Source organism: Pterocles gutturalis, unplaced genomic scaffold, assembly GCF_000699245.1.
Source record: "Pterocles gutturalis isolate BGI_N339 unplaced genomic scaffold, ASM69924v1 scaffold23325, whole genome shotgun sequence".
Classification (NCBI taxonomy): domain Eukaryota; kingdom Metazoa; phylum Chordata; class Aves; order Pterocliformes; family Pteroclidae; genus Pterocles; species Pterocles gutturalis.
Genome location: NW_010141459.1, coordinates 1 through 20,891, shown reverse-complemented (window position 1 = coordinate 20,891; position 20,891 = coordinate 1). Strand labels below are relative to the sequence as shown.

Here is a 20,891-nt window from a genome sequence, read left to right as displayed (position 1 = left end):
AATGAGGGAATTAATTTGCAGACCTATACTTGGAAAGACAGAGTCATTAACTGATCCATATTTAATTTCTTTAAGCATCAAGCTCAGTCAGTAGAATCCTGAAACATGGATAGATTACATTTTTATTTGTACATGATCGTTTCAGGGTAATTTTACCAACTGGCATTTATTTGTATCATGCTGTTACTAAACTACAGTGTATTATTGTAAACTCGTTTTCAAGCAGCTTAACTCAAGAACGGTTAGAAGCCTAAGGCTACCATTAAAAAAGTCCCAAAACACCAAAACCAACCAACCAACCCACCTGGCCCCAGTCAAATCAAAACACCTTTCTCTCCTCACCCCTGCAGAGTTTTTACAAGTTTTATGACTGTTTGAACAACATTCACTAACCATACTGTTACATGAAGAAATTTTCAATTCTAGCATATTCCATACAAAAATTATCTAATTTTTTAAGGAACCAAAATATCCCCTATTATTAACCATTATCTATTAAGCCATTTGCTATATACACTGGTCCAGGCTGCATGCAGTTACATGTGAGAATGCAGCGGAAAGTTACAATCCAACTGAACAAAAGATTTCTAAAAGGAAAATAACGATTTTCTGTGTGTTTTTATAGCATCCACTGCTCTGAGGTGAAAAAGGAACAATGTGGTTTTTTAGAGATAAAGATGATGATGATTATGGATGCACTACTGTTACAACTCCTTAGCAATGCAGACATCAAAAGTAATACTAGGTCTGTTTATGCATTAGCTGTTTTCATGAATAATGCTACAAAGCTTTTTAATAATTTCATAATCCTCAAGACGGTGTTGGGGCTCAGAATCACCTCAAATTGGAGACATATCAGAAAGGCCACAGAAGACAAAACAGACATTCTTTGGTATTTTTGGCATTCTACTGCATTGCAATGATACTTAAACCTCAATATTAAGTCTTGCAAATCTGTACTGTAAAGACGCTGGAGTTCTTAACAAAACGAGCCCTTTTTTATCTGCTGGTTGGTTGTGCAACATATAAAGCAACCCTGTCAAGCTAACAAAACCCAGTGCTTCTCCACAGCCTGCAGCCAGTGAAAAATCCCCTCTAGTGACATAACCCAAGAGAGTTCTGGAACAGTGGGAAGTAACATCTGGGAGAACATCTGACCAAAGACCAAGAATGAGGTCTTCATGCTCCTCAGTTGTTTCTTTATCTGGAATACTCAGAGGGTCACTTTCTAGAGTCTTTGTGTTATCCTTTTTCTTCTTCTTCTTCTTCTCCTCTTTTAGTTTCCTTACCTTGTACTTGAATATGTCACAATGTTTGGGTTCTTGAGGACCACAGAAGAGTTTGTCTCTGCTTAGATGCAGCAAGTCATCTTCTGTTGGGATGCAGATCATGGCATGTAATTCAGGGTTCCCCTTTCTCAAGAGAGACAAGTTGACCCACACGAGAGCCCTTGGATAGCTCATCAAGATTGGCAAAAAGACATCTTCAGTCATTTCCTTCTGCCCCAGTCGAGAAATAAGGCGAATTCGCCTATCTTTTCCAGCAGTGGGATAGCACCAGGCTGATAACTGCATTAGTATTTTCTCGCTCCTATTAAAAAATTTAAAAAATAAACAACAAGGATAGTTATTAACAAGTAGCACAACAGAAATTCAGCGCCCTGCATATTTTCAAGAGCATGATTTAAAAAAGCCATGGGGCTTTCTGTAACTTTCCAAGCTGGTACTTGTACCAGCCTGAGCACAAAAAGAATACGGGTGTGTGGAACTCGTGTGAGGCTAATTTCTTCAGAATGAAACATTACTTGTTAAAACCCCCCAAAATTGTTAAATCACAAATGCTCTAAAACCTTCAGTGACATTCATGCAGTGCAGAACTGCCAATGGTTTCTTCCCCTGATAACTACATAAAAATGAAAGACCTGCACTCTCCAAACACTGTTGCTGCCCTCATGTGTTGTATTAGAATGCAAGGGAATCTCTATTTTCTTTATAGATGAACCACCTGTGATTATGTATTAGAAAAGAGAATTCAAGCTGATTTACACAGGAACAGTTTTAAAATCACAAATATGAGCCTCTAAAAGCTTCATCCACCAGGAAGCAGACAGAATATGCCAACTCCAAGAACACACTAAACTCAAGGGTGTTAACTTATAAGATCATTTAAGAAATTTACTTCAGCTAGTAACCAAGTTTGCTGGGGAAGAGCAGAAGAAGGAATTCCACTCAACAGCAAATTCTGATCCATGACAAAACTATTTAACCTCTTCACTGTATTTGGCTCAAATAATTCTTTCATCTCAATAATCAAGGCTAAGCTCCTCCTTTTCCCAATTTAATAATTCCCAATAAAGAATTAACACCCCACATGGATGTATCATTTTGACATACCTGAGAACAATAAAGTCACTTGTTGTCATTGTTTGATCTCTCTCACCAAAGTCTTGGGTGCCTGTAACATCCTCTGTCTTTAAGACACCGTCAGAGCTTGTTATTTCCATGGTCTCCTCTTCCTCACCAGTCTCAGGGGAAGCTTCTTTGACCACTTCTGCTTTGGAGTCACAAAAGCTATGCCCTTCAGTTGCACAGTGTTCAGGGTGTGGGGAAGAAGGATGTACAAATTCTCCTGAAGCTTTCATTCTTCCTTCCCAGTTCTTCGTCAGCTGTCCCCAAGGACAGATGAAAGGGGACAGAGTGCCCAGCTTGACATAATTTGCCCTTTTTGCAGGTGGACGTCTAAATGATAAATCAAGTAGGTAAGAATATTCGTTTCCTGGGCCCCCATTCAGTCTCTAGTACTTGAAAAGGCTGTCTACTTTGTTCTGCTGGTCTAATGATTTTTTCTGTTTTCAAAATCAAGTATTTAGAACAGAAAGTTAACTGTGCATTCCTTTGTAATCTCACTGAGCAAGAATTTTAAATCTATATTTGCATATACATTTTAAAATATTGCATACATATTTCAAAGCATATACCCTGCTGTATTTCTGACCAGCATATCCTTTCAGCCATGCTGATATTTCTATCTACTGTGACCGATACCACCACCTTTTCCTCTAAACTCCTATTTCCCCCTCCTAGCTGGAAGGGGAACCAACACCAGTTGGTGCAGAGGACACTTACAGCTACTCCATACTGATAGTTAAGAGTTCTGTGTTTACTGAGATGAAAATGAAGGCACACTTCAGAATACCTGGTATTTAAAAAGTGGACACTACAATATACCTGTTCATTCACTTTATTCTTTAACACTTAGTACATACTTTGATATTCTGCCTTTGCCTTCTCCTACCTCCTCCCTCATATGCTGCTAAGGGAGCTTAAAACAGCTTTGCTCATTTTATTGTTATGCAGCCTTGTCACAGGCTTATAACTGAGTCTTTCTCTGGGAACAGAAGGTTTCAGTTAATTTATATGCCCTGTTTAGCAGAGCTTTTCTGTTTAATACATCTAGAATTCTTCTCTTTTTTATAATACTAGGATTTAAAACACTAGTGAAAGATCTTAATGAAGTCCAAGTGTAAATGAACACAACAACACATAATTATGGGAATACCTTAAGAAGCATTCTTTTCTTTTAATTTTTGCAATCAATTTTGAAGTTAATATTACCGTTTGAATTTTTCAAGAAGACTGGTTTCCAGTTCTTTGGCAAACTGTATTCCCGCCTGGCAGTCTGGGAAATCATTTGGAGTGTGAGGTGTTCTTTGATATTCAGAATGCTTTAAAGCTTCTTGCAAGCCACCAACTCGTACACCTCGATATATCTGTTATAAAAACCAAAACCCAAAAAAAGCTATGTTTGTACTCATTCTGGGTTCCTAACTGAAACAAAACATTAATGCTCCAGAAGCCACTGCCTTAGAAAATGGAAAGTCTATCACTTTAGCGTTCAAAAAAAATAAACTTAAGTATGGTTTTCACAGTTCTAGATGCTCATTTCAACAAAAATGTTAGTCATGCTGTTTAAATTTAATTCTGAAAAACTGTCAAAAAAACTGAAGAGAATTTCACAGGTTCTGATCTTGTACATTGTCAGGAATGTTATAGTATTTCGACAAAGTCACTGCCCAATTTATTTTAACTGTACAATAGGTATTACTGCAATTAATCCCCCTGCACATTCAAAAGCATAAATTTAACTGCAGAAAGACATTAAAATTGCCATCTAAACACTCAAAGCAGGATACTCAAACAGCATCAGATGAGTATTCAGGCTTAATTCAAATTTTGTGTTTCAAGCTCTCTCCCAAATCAGAGGCAACCAATTTGTTGGCAGAGTGGTGGAGAAAGCCAAGCTTGAAACAGATTAGCAGCAGGCACAAAATGATTTCTCTTTAGAGACATATGCCCTTAGAAACACTAAACCAAAGATCTATAGCATCAGCTTTCTCTCCTTACTCCCCACTCTGATTTCCTGCTTTAGACTGCCATGTCGGCACAGTTACACAAGATATGTAAAGCTGTTGTTTATTTTCAAGATTTTAAGACCAAGCCTCTGTCATCAACCAGTTCATACACCCTCTTTTTCAAGTGGGATTTTGATCCTGTAATTGTGAATTGGTTAGACAATGCAAAGTATACTCTCTAAAATTGATTATTTTGAATCAAATTACATAATTTGTCATATTTACTTGTAATTTGCAATGAAAGTCACTTACAAAAGGAATCCAGAAAGCCATGCCCCAGCCTTTTGGGAGATAGATATCCCAGCCACTCCCCCATCCTGGTCGATCTTCTCCAGCCACTTTCCCTGGCTGCTGCACCAACAGTATGGGAATCTTAGATTCACAAGGACCCAAATCAAGGTGTGATCCAGGTACCAGTAATTGAGCTCTCATATGGTTTAAATCCTGAAAAGGAGGAGACATTTCTCATACGTTAGTAACCATTTTCCCTCCTCCAGATACTCTTCCAAGATACAGAGAGGAGGGGAGCTTATAACTAGAAAAAATATACTAGTAATATGCTACACATTTGAACCGACCTTCATTAAAGCATGAAAAATATTTTTAGAAAAAATATTAATCACCCTTTTTCTCCCCTTCTTACTTCCATAGACCTTGATGGAGGGTAGGTACTGAAACTCAGCAAAAATGTACAGCACAAAGGAGGGAAAAACAAGTATTGCAACTTGAAATTCATAGATTTGTGCACAAGACTAGACAGAACAGGTGCTTTCAGACAGTCTGTCAATACACAGAGCAAATCTGAACTACATCCAGGGAGATGGGAAGAACATTTGGTCACAAAACAGTTTCACATAAAGCACACTGGCACTAAGGCTTTGTCAATCACCAGTTGCTGTATTTCATTATACCACATTAAGAACACATTTTTAAAAAAAAACAGACAATCAGATTGCTTCTTTACATGTCCCTTCTGCATCAGCTGTTTTATAACTGTACACATTACATTTCATGACAGCATGAAGAACACTGCCATCTACAAAAAGATTGTGCTGATGACTGTTACACACTAGTGTCGTATTTTTATACACTATAGCAGCCAGTTTGAAAGAGCAGAAAACTGCTTTTCATAAAGAGAATACTTAGAGAGATGTTTCTGCCATACAAATATTTTCTCTTTTTGATTACAACAGTGCTGAAAGTTTATCACTTCTTGTGACTAAATCACCTTTTTACCCATGCATTTTATGGCTTGCTCCTGCATTGCCAATGGAAATCTCAAGATAGGAGACTTCAAAACTGTAAGAGCACATTTAAAGCTGTCTGCAAATCACAGCTATTGCCTGGAACATCCACAACACAGTGTGCTGCAGTTCAGAACCAGAGGGATTTACTTCCTTCCAACTTCCACAATTCTTTTGTCAAGAAAATCACCCTGGCTATGACTGAGGAGTGAATGGCCAGAGTCTCTCTGTGCCACTTCACTCCTTTTATCTGCTGCACAGGAGTCAAGGTGATGTAGGAAAATCTAATTCCAAACCCTTCTGATCAATAAACCTACAACTATTTAGTCATGTAGACAATCCAATAAAGCTTTCTTTTAATTGAACTGTGAACAATGGTTGTGCAAGAACATTACACAAAGGCTACAAAACAAACACTTCCATTCAGCAGCAGGATACTATGACATTAGGAAACTACTGCTCTTGGATTTATACAAGTTTCAAGAGTCTTGCCCTCTGGGCTCTGTGGACCATTAGCCATTTTCTCCATGGCAATCCACCTTCTTAGTTACCTGCTCTGAGATTTTATTTTCAGTGACGTTCTTACAGATGTCCCGGTCCCAGATAAAGCTGTGAGCACAGTCTACAGGTACACCCTCCAGGTACAGTTGCCTAACTTTATCATTATCTACAAAAGAAGAGAATCTTCAAACAAAATGCAAACAATTTTTGTGGCTTAAGTACCAAATTACCAAAAGTACTCCACTATCACAAGCACAATGAGCAGACAACTAAGGACACAGACTATTAAAAGCTTAACAAGCATCACTGCTTCTGTAATATCTTACTATCACATGTTTTTCCAAAGACAAAATATGAAATAAACTGTTAGTTTTAGAAACATTTATCTGGCATTCGTTTACAAACAGGGATTTCTTATTACAAATGACATCACCTTTGGCAATGCGAGTTACATCTTTAGCATGCCACCTTTAATATTCTGGAATCTGACCTTTCAGGCAGAGCGTGAAGCTCAACAGGTTTGGTAAAAATCAGAAAGAGCAACACTACAAAGCCTGAAATAAGTCTGCCTAAGTAAACCTGGAAGAGAAGCAAGGATGACCTTTAAGAAATGTACATACAGTAAATATTTTTATGAATACGTCTAGCATGCAACTACTTATTTAGCACTAGCTTATTGCTCTGGATCTTTTCAAGCTCTGCACTTCAAGGAAGGGACTATTCTTTGCTTACATCCACACAGACCAGCAGTTGTGTGCATTACTGAAGACATAAAACACTTCTAGCTTTAAAACTTATCACAGAGGTACTCAATAGCCTATCCTTCTTCAGCTCTGCAATCTAACCAAATGAGAGAAAAAAGTATACCTACCTTTAGTGATCTATGGATTCAAAGCCTTCAGTGTACAGTATGTAATGTGTGCTGATCCATATTTTACGTAAAATAATTCTTACCAATAAACAATACAATGAACCTGTTAATAGTTCTGTGATTAAAATTTACAGGGACTGCTGCTCATTTTGTTATCTACAAGGTCTTAACATATTAAAGGAACATAATGTGTTGGGTTTATTTTTTCAAATCACTTAGTCTTTCAAAAGAAGATTCAGCTAATTTTTCCAGTTAATGTTGACAAAGACTTTGAGCACAGAAGATACAGATTATTCAGGGGTACTAACAATAAAATACATACTGCCAAACATAACTGCAACAGTTATTTATTTAAAAATCTATAACTCTTACCATGTCCCTATTACTAAGACTTGCAAATCCTTCAAAAGAAATATTAAATACCATATTAAACAATGATACAATATTAAATATGAATTATATTAAAAGATAATATTAATACCATATTAAACACTCCTGACAGTTTGATGGTGTTATTAAGCTGATACTTGCTATGGATTCTTGCTGATGAGTTACACTTACATGAGAGGTAGAAATACTAAAGAAATTATCAGATTAGGGTGGCATTCCTTCAAGGAAATCCTTGACAATTCCCTGCTGATTAAGCCAGAGTTCCTTCTCAGACCAACAATTAAGGACAGAAACCTGACGAGGAACCTAAAAGAGCTCAGTACCCCTAGAGGCAAAGCACATTCTGTCTGGAGGTGCAAATATCACTCCCTCAAAGGGAGGAGAAAAAGACAGCAACAAAACTGCGTGTAGTGGTGGTGGGGAATTCCTTCCTGACTCTTACAGATAACCAAGGCGAAGAGCACATAATTATGAGCAAACATAAGGTAAGGAAAGTGACTCTTCCATCTTCTGTAAAGCATCCATGAACACCAGATTCTCTTTATGTTAAACTATTTAAACATGTTCTAGTTCCTTCAACTGCAAATTATTCACTGTAACTTTCTCTGAATTTTTTTTTACCACTTCTTTCTACTACCGCAGTTCAGGCAGTCTATCCTTGTCATATTCTTGGGCTTCTTTACAATTCCTATATTCTATTATGGCATAAATTATTTTTTTCTACTTTAGAAAGCCCTTTTAAGTCAGTCTCTTCCCATAACCAGTTTCTCCAATATCCTCCTCACTACACTAAAATTTCCTTCTCTAACTTGGTACATTCTTTCTTCTTGATCCCCATCAAACTTGGAGAATTTCATCTCTCTACTAAGCATACTACAATTCATATCATAATCCCAAATCCTCAAACCAGTTCTTTTTATTTCTTACCTCTCTCCTCTTTTCTTCAGTCCACATTTTAAGATGGCTGGGGAAATAACCCTACTGATAAGTAAGTTGCTGATGATACTGGAAGATACTAGTGCTAGTATAGGAAACAGGGAGTTGTATTACTAAGCACACAACAACAATCAGCACATCATCTACTTCTGCTGGTGTCAGTGGTTGGTGCTTAGACAATACAGGCAGATAGAAGAAGATTTTGTTCCATTTCTGAATTTTAGAAGATTTTTTGCAAGTGAAGGATAACCCCAAGTAGAAGATAGCCATTTCTAGCCAGCTGAAGGAAAAAAGGCATAAGTATTTTCTTCCTCTTGACTCCCTATCTCTTACATCACTACCTCTTTACCATGGCCCTCCTACCTGAGGGACAATCAGCTCTGGCAGTGGGGGAGAAACTACTATGAGACATTTCCAATGCCTAGATGCCTTCTGCTGATCTTGCCTTCTTGAAAACATCTTCACAGACATGACAATCAGAATGAAGGGGGACGAATTACTTCTTGTAGTTGCTAATTCCTTCACCAGCTCAAACCAGTATCTGTAAACAAGTGCTGTATATCTTTTAAGGAATCAAAGTAGAGGTCATGTATGCTGCAGCATTTCCAACAGGAATGTTAATGATGAGAAAGTTAGCTGAGCAGAGCTAATTAACAGGAGAAAGACTGTTCTATGTACAGAGGGTAGAATACGAGGATGTAAGAAAATCCTAACAGCAAAGTTGTGCAGAGAGCTAAAAGACAGTAATTAAAACAGGTGTTCAACCTGATTTAAGTGAGAGGTAAGGCTAAATTATTCTAGCATCCTGCAAACACACCACCAAGGAATTAAAGTATTTTCAAGACTCTGGAACCTTCAACTTGTCCTATTTGCTACTGTTTGCTAGCTGGCTATTATGTTTCTCATATTAGGCAAGGCAGTCTGTGTCCAGTCCACCTAACTGGAAATGCCTACACAGCCCTATATGCAAACCCCATTGGGTGCTGTATATGCTCTTGCACATTTTTCAAGGGCATTAAAATCCAACTGAATTTGAGTTTTGGACTGAAATGTTGTGTAAGTCAGCACTGAAATGAAAGTTTCAGAAGTCACACATGCATCTCTGATTTTTTTAACATAACCAGCATCTTGGCCATCTGAAATGCTACTCTTGCAACAGTAATTTTTTTCTTTTTCAGTGGAATTGCAACTTTAATCACCGTAGGACTATAATCCAGAAACAGAAGGTAACTTCTTGGGGAGATAAACAGCTTCAGGAAGACTAACCATCAATCAGAAACTTACTAAGTAGCTTTTAGCACCTGGTTGGCCTTGCCAGGATTCGAACCTGGATCATCTGTATGGTCAGACAGAGGCTTCCACTGAGCACAAGACCAGCTTTGGTGCATGACCCTCCCTCACAATTCCTGTTCTAAAACCTATGCAAATTTCAAGCTGTTTCTATTCTGTCAGGGGCTGTGTAAAGGGGAAGGAAACATTCTGAAATCAAATGCTGGAGGAAAACAGCAAGAGACAATCAGCAGAAGATGACAAATGAAAATGAAAGTGTAGAGAGAAACTGAATCTCTTCCCTGTGGTAGTTCCAGGAGAAGCACAATATAAGCAAGGCATTTTACCTTGGTATTTTTCAAAGTCTGGAATGGCTTTTGTCTTCTTTTTTGGCAAGTTGACTCGAGGATCTCCAACAGTGAGGCCCAGTATTGTACCCGGTGGCATTTCTGATGGCGAACTTATCCCTTTGAAAATACACAGATGAACACTGCCATGAAACCACCAATTAAGTTGTGATCTTTTTCTGCACTACTATTTTGTGCATTTTTTGCCTGCAGGGATGCGACATCACTGTAAGCCACAGAACTCACCTAGAGTACTAAATTTAGCATGTTTTGAAAACTCACCAACTCTTGGTTAAATGTCCAATAACAAAAGACAGCAACAGAAGTGTGAGACTTAGTTTTCAATCACATTCACGCTTAGCATAGAAATGAGGTCACTCTCACAACTTAGAGATTCAATTCATCCTTTGCATTTGGCACATCTTTTGAAAGAACACACAACCTTTGGTTTATACTTGTTTTCCAGAGAAAGGAAATTTAAAAATGTTTTTTTAAAATTTTACCTCACCTCTGCTTAACTGCCTCACCTTGGATAGCTCGACTATAGTGTGAGATCTACCCAAGACAGTTCCTTACCTGCTTCAGTGCTAGAACACGAGCAGATGTTGTTAACTTTATGATACTTCACAACTCAGACAAATATACAACTACTCATTAGAAACAAAAATAAATAAAGCAAGTTATAATACTTTAACTTTGGGTAGGAGCCTACCATTTTATCTGTGGAGATACTTACTATACAACTTCCTGCCTTAATTTGGTGTGTACTGGGGAAGAGAGTGAGAGTGCATGTCTCCAAGTTCATGAAGATAAGAAACAAGATTCAGTTTACGTATTAAGAGTTTGGACTACACAGAGGATGAAAATTCCCTTAAAAAGTCAATACAACATTTCTCAAATCTTTGACATGCCATGGTAATTACCTATGCACATGCTCAATGGCATCACTCTCTTGATCGAGGAAAAAATAAGCATTTCCAAACTGAAGTCAACTTACTGGCATGCTAGTTATGACCACTAGAGTTTAACAGCCTCCCCTTCCTCCCATAGCACCCATATGTCCAAATACCTTCTAACAGCTCAAAGATAGCACTTTGACGTTGATGAAGAGACACTTTTTCAGAGTCCTTGCAGTTTTCTACCCACCAGTTATTCAGTTCTGTCTCTGAATCCGCCATCTCCTGGAAAACAACCCATCTAATTAAACTCAAGTGGTTATTCATATTTTCTATCAGTATGAATTCACTCTCAGTTTGCCTTAGTCACTATGGTTGCTTTCTTCCTCTTCAAGTTTCAAACCAAAATCATTTTTTCCTGATGCAGTCTACTCCTATACTCTCCACCTTTGAGTAATCCCCAATAAGCTGTTCAGTTTAACTTGTGTTTCAAAAATAAACAAAGCAATCCACAATGCTTCCTAATTCTGTCATTAATTATTTCTTACAGAAAGCCAAAAGTTTAATGGCCTCATCATGTTTGCTGCAAGAGACAACAAAAAAACCCACATTAAAACCACAGTGATGCTCTGTGCCAAAGGGTGGACAAAATACTAAATCCTGGAGAAATTGTGTATTTGATCAAAAACACAAAACTTTTCTATGCCTTACATGTCTTGCCCTTTAGCTCTAGGTGCTCTAGCTCACTGCTCAATAAATGTGATCTATGGTTTGTCAAAATATGAATTATCCTGGACCTCTCAGCACAATACATCACTACAGCAGAAACTGCATAGCCCACTCAACAGAACCATTGCTATCTTCTTCCTACCCCCACTTAAAATGCAGATGGGAGTTCTTCCCGGGATAGCATTACCCAGAGGCTCAATATAGACAAGGTAACGCAGTAGATATACATAAGTTAGCCTTTAGAATAAGTAAGGCTAGACAGTTTACAACTCCTTCTAGCAAAAACAAGCTTAAAATGACATTAATATCCAAACTGCCAATTTCCTTACTGTTTGGAGAGAAGCAACTTTCAAGGTCTCTGTAAGGACGGAGTGTGATAACGGGCCAATCAGCCGATATCTGAGAATCTCCATAGTTCTATCACTACAACAGAGGAAAATTTCAGGTGAATGTACAATTGTACAACAATTTTTTTCGTCAGTACCATTAAGCCAGAATTCAGCGTTATTAACTGGTTAGGGGTCAGAGTTTGTGACTCTATTACAGACAAACCTGATCACAATGCCAGTAGACTGTGAGATCCAAGAGTAGGACTGGAATGGATCTCTAGTACCATCACCAATTATTTTTTTCACTGGCACAGCTTTTTCTCCTTCTTTGTCCTCCTTCTTTCTTTTCTTGACAAGGCTCAGAACAACATCCATTTGTTTTTCCTCTTGAATTGATGTTGTAATAGGCTCAGGAATACAGATTTCTTCAGGCTCTGAACACTGAAAAATTGCTTTCAGCTCTCTCAGTATGTCCTTAACAGAAATTAAAAGTTTGGATTAGGATGATAAGCAGTGTATCGCAATATACAGTTTTAAGAACTACACTCTACTATTTTATTTTCCTATATGGATTTAAGGGAACAAACCTCATTCCGCTGAAGTCCAGGGTTTACTATCAAGAGCTGAAAGTAATACTGAAAGCTGCTAAGAATTTATTCTCACTCAAATTAACATAAGAAAAATTTCCAGTGTGCAAAATTGTACTTTTAAATTTTTTCTAAGTATCGAATTATGATTATCTGTGATGAGACCAAACTTTGCCTGGTGGGGGTGCCAGTGGGAAGGAAGTGAATCAAGAAACACCATATCGCAAATGTACCCTGTATCCTTGTTTCAAGCTCAAACACAAAAAAACCCCTCAGAGGCAGGCACTTTCTGTACAAGCTTTATAAAAACAAGTTGCAGAACATAAATATTGTTAGAGTGAAAACAGTTTTCCAACTTTCAATTCCTAAAGCCATGTACTATATATCCAGCTCTTCTACACCTTTCAGAAGGTATATTCAGCACTAAAAATGTACAATGCATAAGAAATCAGAGTTCAACTATAAAGAAAAAAAATACCTGTTTGAGAGCTGGATGCATCCAGATCCACAGCTGTCTGTTTTCAGACCCATCCCTGGGTTTCCAAATAAATGTAACAGGACCAAGCATACCCTCAGGATAGCGATCTGCTTGGTAAAGATTCAGGGAACCCTCGAATCTTCCAGACAGACAATAAGCCTCTTCAAATGTTAATCCTAAAGAAGAAGACACTTACTGAAAACCAAAATAATGTTGTTTAAAAAGAAAAAAATGAAATTCAGTCTGGCTACTGGAACAGAATCAAAGAAAGAACATGTATCACAATTAGTTAATAAAAAAGCAACTGAAAATAAGAACCATCTAGTCCTAGTACGAGACACTTTAATTATGTTTTTCAAACAAAATCACAAGTCAGTATCAGCTCTGTGACTACTACTGAGATTAGCAAGATATTAAAAAAGGAAAAGGATGAGTCATCCTTTAGTCTACTCAGAATCTTTATTTTGAACTACATAAATTTTACCTGTGTCAAGGCTACATATTCGAGCAAGTTGCTTCAGAAGCTCATTCTCTTTACCAGTCAACTCCAGGCAACAATAATAAGATAAGTCCTGAAACAACAAGATGGTAGTAAAGTGAGAATAATTCTTGAAAGTGAGCCTGGCAAGGAAGCATCAGATAGAGCTTCATAATTTCCACTGAAGTAGTAAGTTTTCATTCACTGAAATTTGTGTCAAAGAGAAATGAGTTTTCTTTTTGAACTTAAAATTGCTAGTTACAGGAGAGCTGTCAGGTATTTCTCATTTGAGGGCCAACCTGCCTCTGAAACCAGCAGACCAAAAACCATGCTATGATTCTGATTCTATGACATGGAACAAAGCTCCTGTCTTCAACAGCATCCTGCTCAGGAAGATGATGCAGGGATTCACTGAATCTCTTAGCTCTTGAGAAGACTGAAGATGTAGTATTTCAGTCATAGTTACCATAAAATTATTCTAAAGGTTAATCATGTTTTCTCTGATACTCACCACTCTTCATTACAGTTAGGAAATCACTCATTTCATACTTAGCAGTTATTCACAGCTGACACAACAGTACTTCAAAGAGACAGAAATATTCATTATAACTGAACAGTTGATTACTTCACTTTGGCAAAACAAACAGATGTAAATGTGGTACCTGAAGAAGACAGTGTTTTGTCATGGCTCGATAACAAGCCCTGTAGCTCTTCTCTGTAGGGCTATCTCCTAAACAGTATCCCCACTTCTTTACCATATGAAATCTCTTTGCATGCCAAATATGTGTTTCCAGCCAAATATTCTTTCTTTGTCTGCGATTAAACTCTGCTACCAAATTTATGTGGCGCCTTCTAGCTTTGCGGCATTTAGTCTTTGACTGTTCTTTTTTCTGATGTACAGCTTTCTCTGCCTGTTTTTAAAAGAGAGGATATTGAAGTAAGTTTCAAAAGGACAAAATTCTGTCGAAGAAAAAGGCTGACCTATATAAGGATATAGGAAGGACTAGCATTAAGTTATACTTTATTCTGATGTTAGTTCTCCACAATTTCTAAGGCTAACTAACACTTTGAAACTTTATATGTAAGCCCCATCTGCACAAGTGAATCAAGGTTTGACTGGAACCCACAGATAAAGCAAAATCCCCACACATTCAGAAACTTACCAGTGAACACTAAGATCTGCTACTTCCTGTGTGAAGTTCTTGACCAACATCAATATATCCCCATGAACAAATGAACATGATATTAGAAACACTTGGAGATTTGCGCTCATACAGAAGCAGTGCAGACTCTCAGACTGCCAGATAGGGCCCTAAGGATTCTGCAATGTGTAGAAGCAAAAAAGGATGGACTGTGGTGATATCTTGACCAAATTCTCGATAAATACCCAGTCAAGGTCTAAATTATTATGGGTGAATGCATGGCTGGAGAGGAAGGCTTGACTCTCTCAATCAATGTTTGATGTGTCTTTTTGTGAAGAGAAGGTGTAAGAAGAGAGACTGTAAGACACACCAAAAAATTCTTAGGATGTCCTTTGTAAGCTCACCAAGGAAAAGGTAACAACAGACCACTGGCTGTAAGAATAGCAAAGGAATGACAATGCTAGAAGATCACTGCCAGGAGCATGGAAAACACTGAAGCAAGCTATGACAACAAAATAGAAATGCACAAAAAAATAAAATACGTTCCCATCAGACCCATCATTTCAGCACTGAGTAGGCAATACAAGCCACTGGATCAATGGTATGTGACTGACTGGTTCAGAAAGACAATTAGAGAAAAAGGGGTGCGATACTGTAGATGAAAAATGTATGTCTTCAAGCTTATGAAGAGATAAGAGGTCATCCAGGTAAATGTTTGGATGAAAACGGTCATGATAAAGGATGTAAGAAAAAGGAAGAAAAAGCAGCAGAATTGAAACAATTAACTTTGAAGAAGGAGACTTCAAACACTGAAAAGTAATACCCAGAACCTTTACAAAAGGAAATAGCTCAGGAGATTACAAGGCGCAAGAAAACATGAAACAAAACAGTTTGGGCAAACACACACACTACACCAAAAGACCCAGGGAGACAAAACATAGCAGAAGAAATACAGCTGCCCAAGGACCAATCAAAAAATCTCAAAAATCCAAGAATTATACAAGGAATGGAAACAAGGATGAGAGAGTAAGTGTGAGCATGTACAGAGAGAAATTAGAAAGGCTATCATGTGAAAGGAGTTAAAGCAGGACACAAAAGAACCAAGCACAAACACTAAAGAAATCTAGATTATTTAACAAGGACAGAGCACATAACTAACTTCGCAAAATAGCCCATGCCTTCTTTCTTCAGTTCTCTGAAAACAGGCCAGATTGCATCTCTTGTCATGTCTAACAAAGCAAAAAGAATGCCAGCCAGAGCAGTAAAAGAAGAGATACAAGTTATGAAGATCCAATAAAACAAGCCCTTAAGAACATGTGTGGAAGTACCCGAAATAATCCCTGAATCATGTTCAGGTACTCAGGGTGGAGGGGGTAAGGTCTCAAAAAACTTAAAAAAGACAATGCAAGGGAAAAAAAGAATGCAAGAGATCTGTTAATCAGTCAACCGTAATACATAGAAAACACCAAGCAAACTCACTTGATCACTTTAAGAAGCGTCTAGAGACGGTAAGTGATCAATGCCAAACATTAGAGAGATAATTTCACATTTAATAAATTTTAAAATATTTTTTTTAAACACACAGGAAGGCCACAGTAGGTAAGGAGCAAGTAACTCCACAGCACTCTGACTATAAACATTGAGATACTGCCACAAAACGAGAGAGTTTCATAAGCAACCAGGAATAGTCAATAAGCAAGTCTTAAGCTGCACACAGCCTGCCAACAAGTCCAGTGCACCTCCCACATTTGAGCTGTAACACATGAACCATCATGCTGGTCATGAACAGGCTACGCTGGCTTGAATCTGGCAGGGCCACCCCCACCAACTGTGGTGGGGTGCAAGGCAGACAGGCGTTACTGAGGACTCCCGGGCCACCTGGGACCAATGCAACCCCTCCTGCAGTGGACCCTTTTATCATTGCTACTCTATTTCAAGATGACCAATAATCATAAAGCCAAGTGGTTAGAGAGATCTACTTGAGCTACCATCTAAAACTGAGGTGTTCCTGAATTTTAAATTGAAACGACAGTCAAAATTTGAGAACCTGTGTACACAGGGAAGTTTTGCAGATAAGCTCAGGTCTGAACATTAATAAATGTGCATAATAAACACTGTGCATTAGCTATGCCCACTATATAGCCTATGAAATACTACAAAATGCACTTGTACCTCTTTCTTGGCAATCTCTTGGAGCCGCCTGGGTAGGCGTTTAATATTGTGACTCATAGCTCGCCTTCGCATGTGCCTGGGTAGAGTCTGGAAAACCAGAGAGTTTGAAGACTTTTGCGTGACTGCTTTCAACATGGCATTGATCTCAGCAGCACGAGCTTGAGCAAAGGTAGACACTGAAATGAAAAGAATCGCATCAGAGCACGATAAACAGCAAAAATCAAAGAAGGGGACACTGTACAGAAATTACCGAATTCCAGCAGAGTATTCCTAGTACATCAGTCTAACGACTTTTTGAGGCAAAAGTAAATACTGTATACTATTACTGAAGAAACTTCAATTCTTTAGATATTCTAAAACTTACAGATATGGTTAAGTAAATACTTAAACATGAATGAATCTGAAAGCTGTGGTATAACCAACAAATCCTCTTTGCATTAAGTACTTCTTTTAGAGTAGCAATCTTTTCAGACAGTATTCCAAGAGATGAAAAAAACTTCAGCACAGAAAAAAAAGGAAGCAGTAATCGTATTACAGACTGTTTATAAATGATCAAATAAAAAATCCAGAGGTTGGTCTTGTTTTATGCTTACGGAAGTGTACCTACTATCAGAGCACCACCACATTTTGAAAAGCTAATCTGCTCTCCTAAAATAACCGCTCTGTTAGATGAAAAGTCTTTAACTCACATCATGGGCAAAAGCAGTTTCACTGGCTACATTAAAAGCAGATGACTGTTAGTACTCATTTTGCTGGCAAGCAGAAACCAAAATGCATATCCCTCACTACAAGTAAGTGCAACTTTTCAACTCAGAAGTCTGAAAGGACTCATTGAACAACTGATGGTCATTCATTCCAGTACACAACTACTCTGGTATTACGGAGAAAAATTGGTAAAACAGAAGAACATAGCATCAAGTCTAATTTTTGCTCTTGCACAAAAACAAAGACAGCAAATTTAATCACCAGCAAGTTGCCCCGAACATACAAATTATGACCTTTTTCTTATATACAAACCTGTTATGTATTTCGGCATTTCCTCAGAAACATTCTGGCGTCCTCCTTGCCATCCTCCTTTTCCTCTGCCTCTCTCTCCTCTATTTTGTCCTTTTGGAAAATACTGGTCTTTCCTGTAAGAAGGCCCAGATGACTGATTCAAAAATCTCTGCTGCTGACACTGCTGCTCAGAATGAACATCTCCTGGAGGGTTTAGAAATGAAAAGACATAACAGAAATGCAAAGCAGTCTGAGTAACTGATAACGATACACAGTCTTTCCTCACAAGGTTGCACTGCACATTCCTCCTATTATATTTAATATATGTCTCTGAAAAAGCCATCAGAAACCAGAAAAATTATGTTAATTTTTTATAGGAAGAAATAAATATCTTGCACTGTCCTGCAGCAAGCCTGCAGTAGGTTAAGTAACTTTTGCACATTCTGACAATGGTACCTAATCCAGGCTTTGCTTCCAACACTCTATCAGACCCAACAGGAAAGACCTGACTAAAATCAGTCTACACAACATCAACAGTGATTTTTAATATTGTCTAGTCAGGTTTTAGTACCAAACCAGCAAAGTCAATATTTTTCCCCCTTGCCCCTTGAACCTTTTTCTCACAAGCAAATGTATTCTTGTCTCACTGACATGTATTTCTGTTACATCAATAAATAAGGTATGCATGATACATGTATGTTGGTGCAGCAAGTTACTTTTCTAGTACAGGCATTGAAACATTGAAATTAAATAACTAAAGCCTACAGTAAGCTTCCTAAGGTACCAAAATACCTTTCAGGAGTGATAAGCACCTAACAGCACTTCACGTTTAAGAGGGCCTTCAAAACCATGTTTAAAGATTAGATTATATTCAACTTATTCATAGAATCACAGAATGGTTTGGATTGGAAGGGACCTCGAGTTCCAACCCCCTGCCATGGGCACGGACACCCTCCACTAGCCCAGGTTGCTCAAAGCCTCATCCAGCCTGGCCTTGAACCCCTCCAAGGATGGGGCATCCACAACTTCCCTGGGCAACCTGTTCCAGTGTCTCACCACCCTCACAGTAAAGAATTTCTTCCTAATATCTAATCTAAATCTGCCCTCTTTCAGCTTAAAACCATTACCCCTCACCTATCACCACACTCCCTGATGAAGAGTCCCTCCCCATCTCTCCTGCAGCCCCCTTTCAGTGCTGCAAGGCTGCTGTAAGGTCTCCCTGGAGCCTTCTCTTCTCTAGTTACATCTTGGTTTGGATTTCTAGAGCAACTTGAGATATGGTTCTTCGACAGCTCATACTGGACAACTGGACTAAAAAGGGCCAAGACAGCCATTCCCACCACCCCACTCACTGCATCAAGAATGAGCCCCTGAAGGAACATGGGGCCATATAGTTCAGGGAGCTCCTCTAGTGAAAATCAACCTGTGCATCAGGAGAAATGGGGAAGAGATTAAAAAAAAAAAAAAAAATCAGTTTTCAGGTTAATCAGCTTCTTAAACAAGCCTAACACATTGTCCCAAAAATGCTATAATCAGCATGAGAAACATCCAGGAGCAGATTCACCTCCAGTAGCCTCAATTTATGTGAACTTAAAATGTCAAGGAACCTTTCTCATTTCAAATAAGCATGAAGCTGAAGTTTTTTGTTCAGCAGCAATGCTGTTGCAGCCCCGATGCAACCACACATCATGTAGAACTGCAGCAATTCAGATGAAAAATAATTTGGGGTGGAAACAGAAATTAGTTTTTATGTGGAATAACTCCCTGATCTGGGTTCTCCACATGGCTGAGAGCAGCATTGTCTGACAGACAGTGAGGTGACAGTGAGAAGGAAATGGCTGGGAGAGAGAGATGGATGCTGTCTCAGTCAGCAAACCTGTGTAGACCTTCAGTCCAAGCCAATCGTGGGAGGGTAGGTAAGCAGACAGCAATTAACTCATATCCCAAAAACACCCTTTCACTATGAAGTTAGCCTAAGAATGGAGGAACCAACTATTTTAATTGGAAGATGTAAAAGTGTTTCAAAAGACAGTGACTGACTTAATAGCTAAAGAAAAATTAAATTATTTCAGATACTATGTAGATCCATAGTTTCACAACTGCTATTTAGACTTTTTTCTTTCCTGCTTCTACAGGATAGCCCTATAAAACTGCGATACTCACTAACACTACCGAAGAATGTTATATGGATGAAACCGCATGCTATTCAACAGGACAGGAAAACATAACCACGCTATCTTAGAAGTTCCCTGCTACACATAAAGTTAGAAAAATGTGTTTAATCTGGCAGCACTCTTGTAATGATATTCCAAAAATCTTCAGACAGGGCTGACCACAATTTGCTATGTCATTCTGTCTGCTTAGGAACCCTTCAGTCACCTAAACACACAGTGACACTTAAGCGGTTTTTTTGTTCAACCACAAAGATGCAATGTGTCAACTTCTGAAGACCTCACAGTAACAGGCCCTGCTCTTACATGTGCCTTTTGGTTTTTTTCCAGAAACAATATAGGTAACAAAATAAAAACATTAAATGGGGGGAAAGGGGTGTGTGGATGTGGAAATCAAAGTCCAGTTGAAGCATACAGGACGCAGGTCGAAACAGATGAAAAAAGCATCTGGCATACAGGTTGGCAGGATCCTTCAGTGTTCAGCTGCAGAGGTTACCTGTGTCCAAAACGCTGCAGCAGTGACCTAGCAACACTGCCATTTGGGGGAAACACCTCGCTGCCTCCTGCCAACACTCTCCCATAGGTACGGGAGCCACAAGCGCCAAAAGGCAAATTGGTTGCGCACAGAATCACAGAATCATTAAGGCTGGAAAAGACCTCAAGGATCATCAAGTCCAACCGTGCCCATCTGATGGAAACCAGTGCGTTGAGCATGGGGCTGAACCAGCTCCTCAGCCTGACAGGGAGAGCAGGGAGCTCCCTGGATGGGACAGAACACTGCAATTCATTTTCAGAGCAGTAACCGCAGCGGGCAGACAGGGATTTCTTGTGCAATCGGAGGTATGACGCAGGAGAACGCGTATGAAGGAGAACCACGGCTGGAGGAGTCAAGGGCAGGGGTGGAAGCCCAGCGGTGTTCCCACACCGGGCAGGCCTCGCCGGCC

General features: G+C 38.8%; 1 protein-coding gene across 1 annotated transcript; it reads right to left on the bottom strand.

The window, feature by feature from the left end:
• Positions 1-912: 912 nt before the first annotated feature.
• POP1 (processing of precursor 1, ribonuclease P/MRP subunit (S. cerevisiae)) lies at positions 913-17,980 on the bottom strand (the record flags this gene model as incomplete). The annotated part of the gene is made up of 14 exons (XM_010084043.1): positions 913-1,590; positions 2,394-2,738; positions 3,615-3,769; positions 4,664-4,855; positions 6,207-6,322; positions 9,970-10,089; positions 11,039-11,150; positions 11,924-12,017; positions 12,147-12,397; positions 12,989-13,164; positions 13,473-13,560; positions 14,129-14,377; positions 16,781-16,956; positions 17,798-17,980. Coding segments are annotated over 14 exons (2,921 nt in total), but the record flags the coding sequence as incomplete, so codon positions are not given.
• Between the last annotated feature and the right edge of the window lie 2,911 nt (positions 17,981-20,891).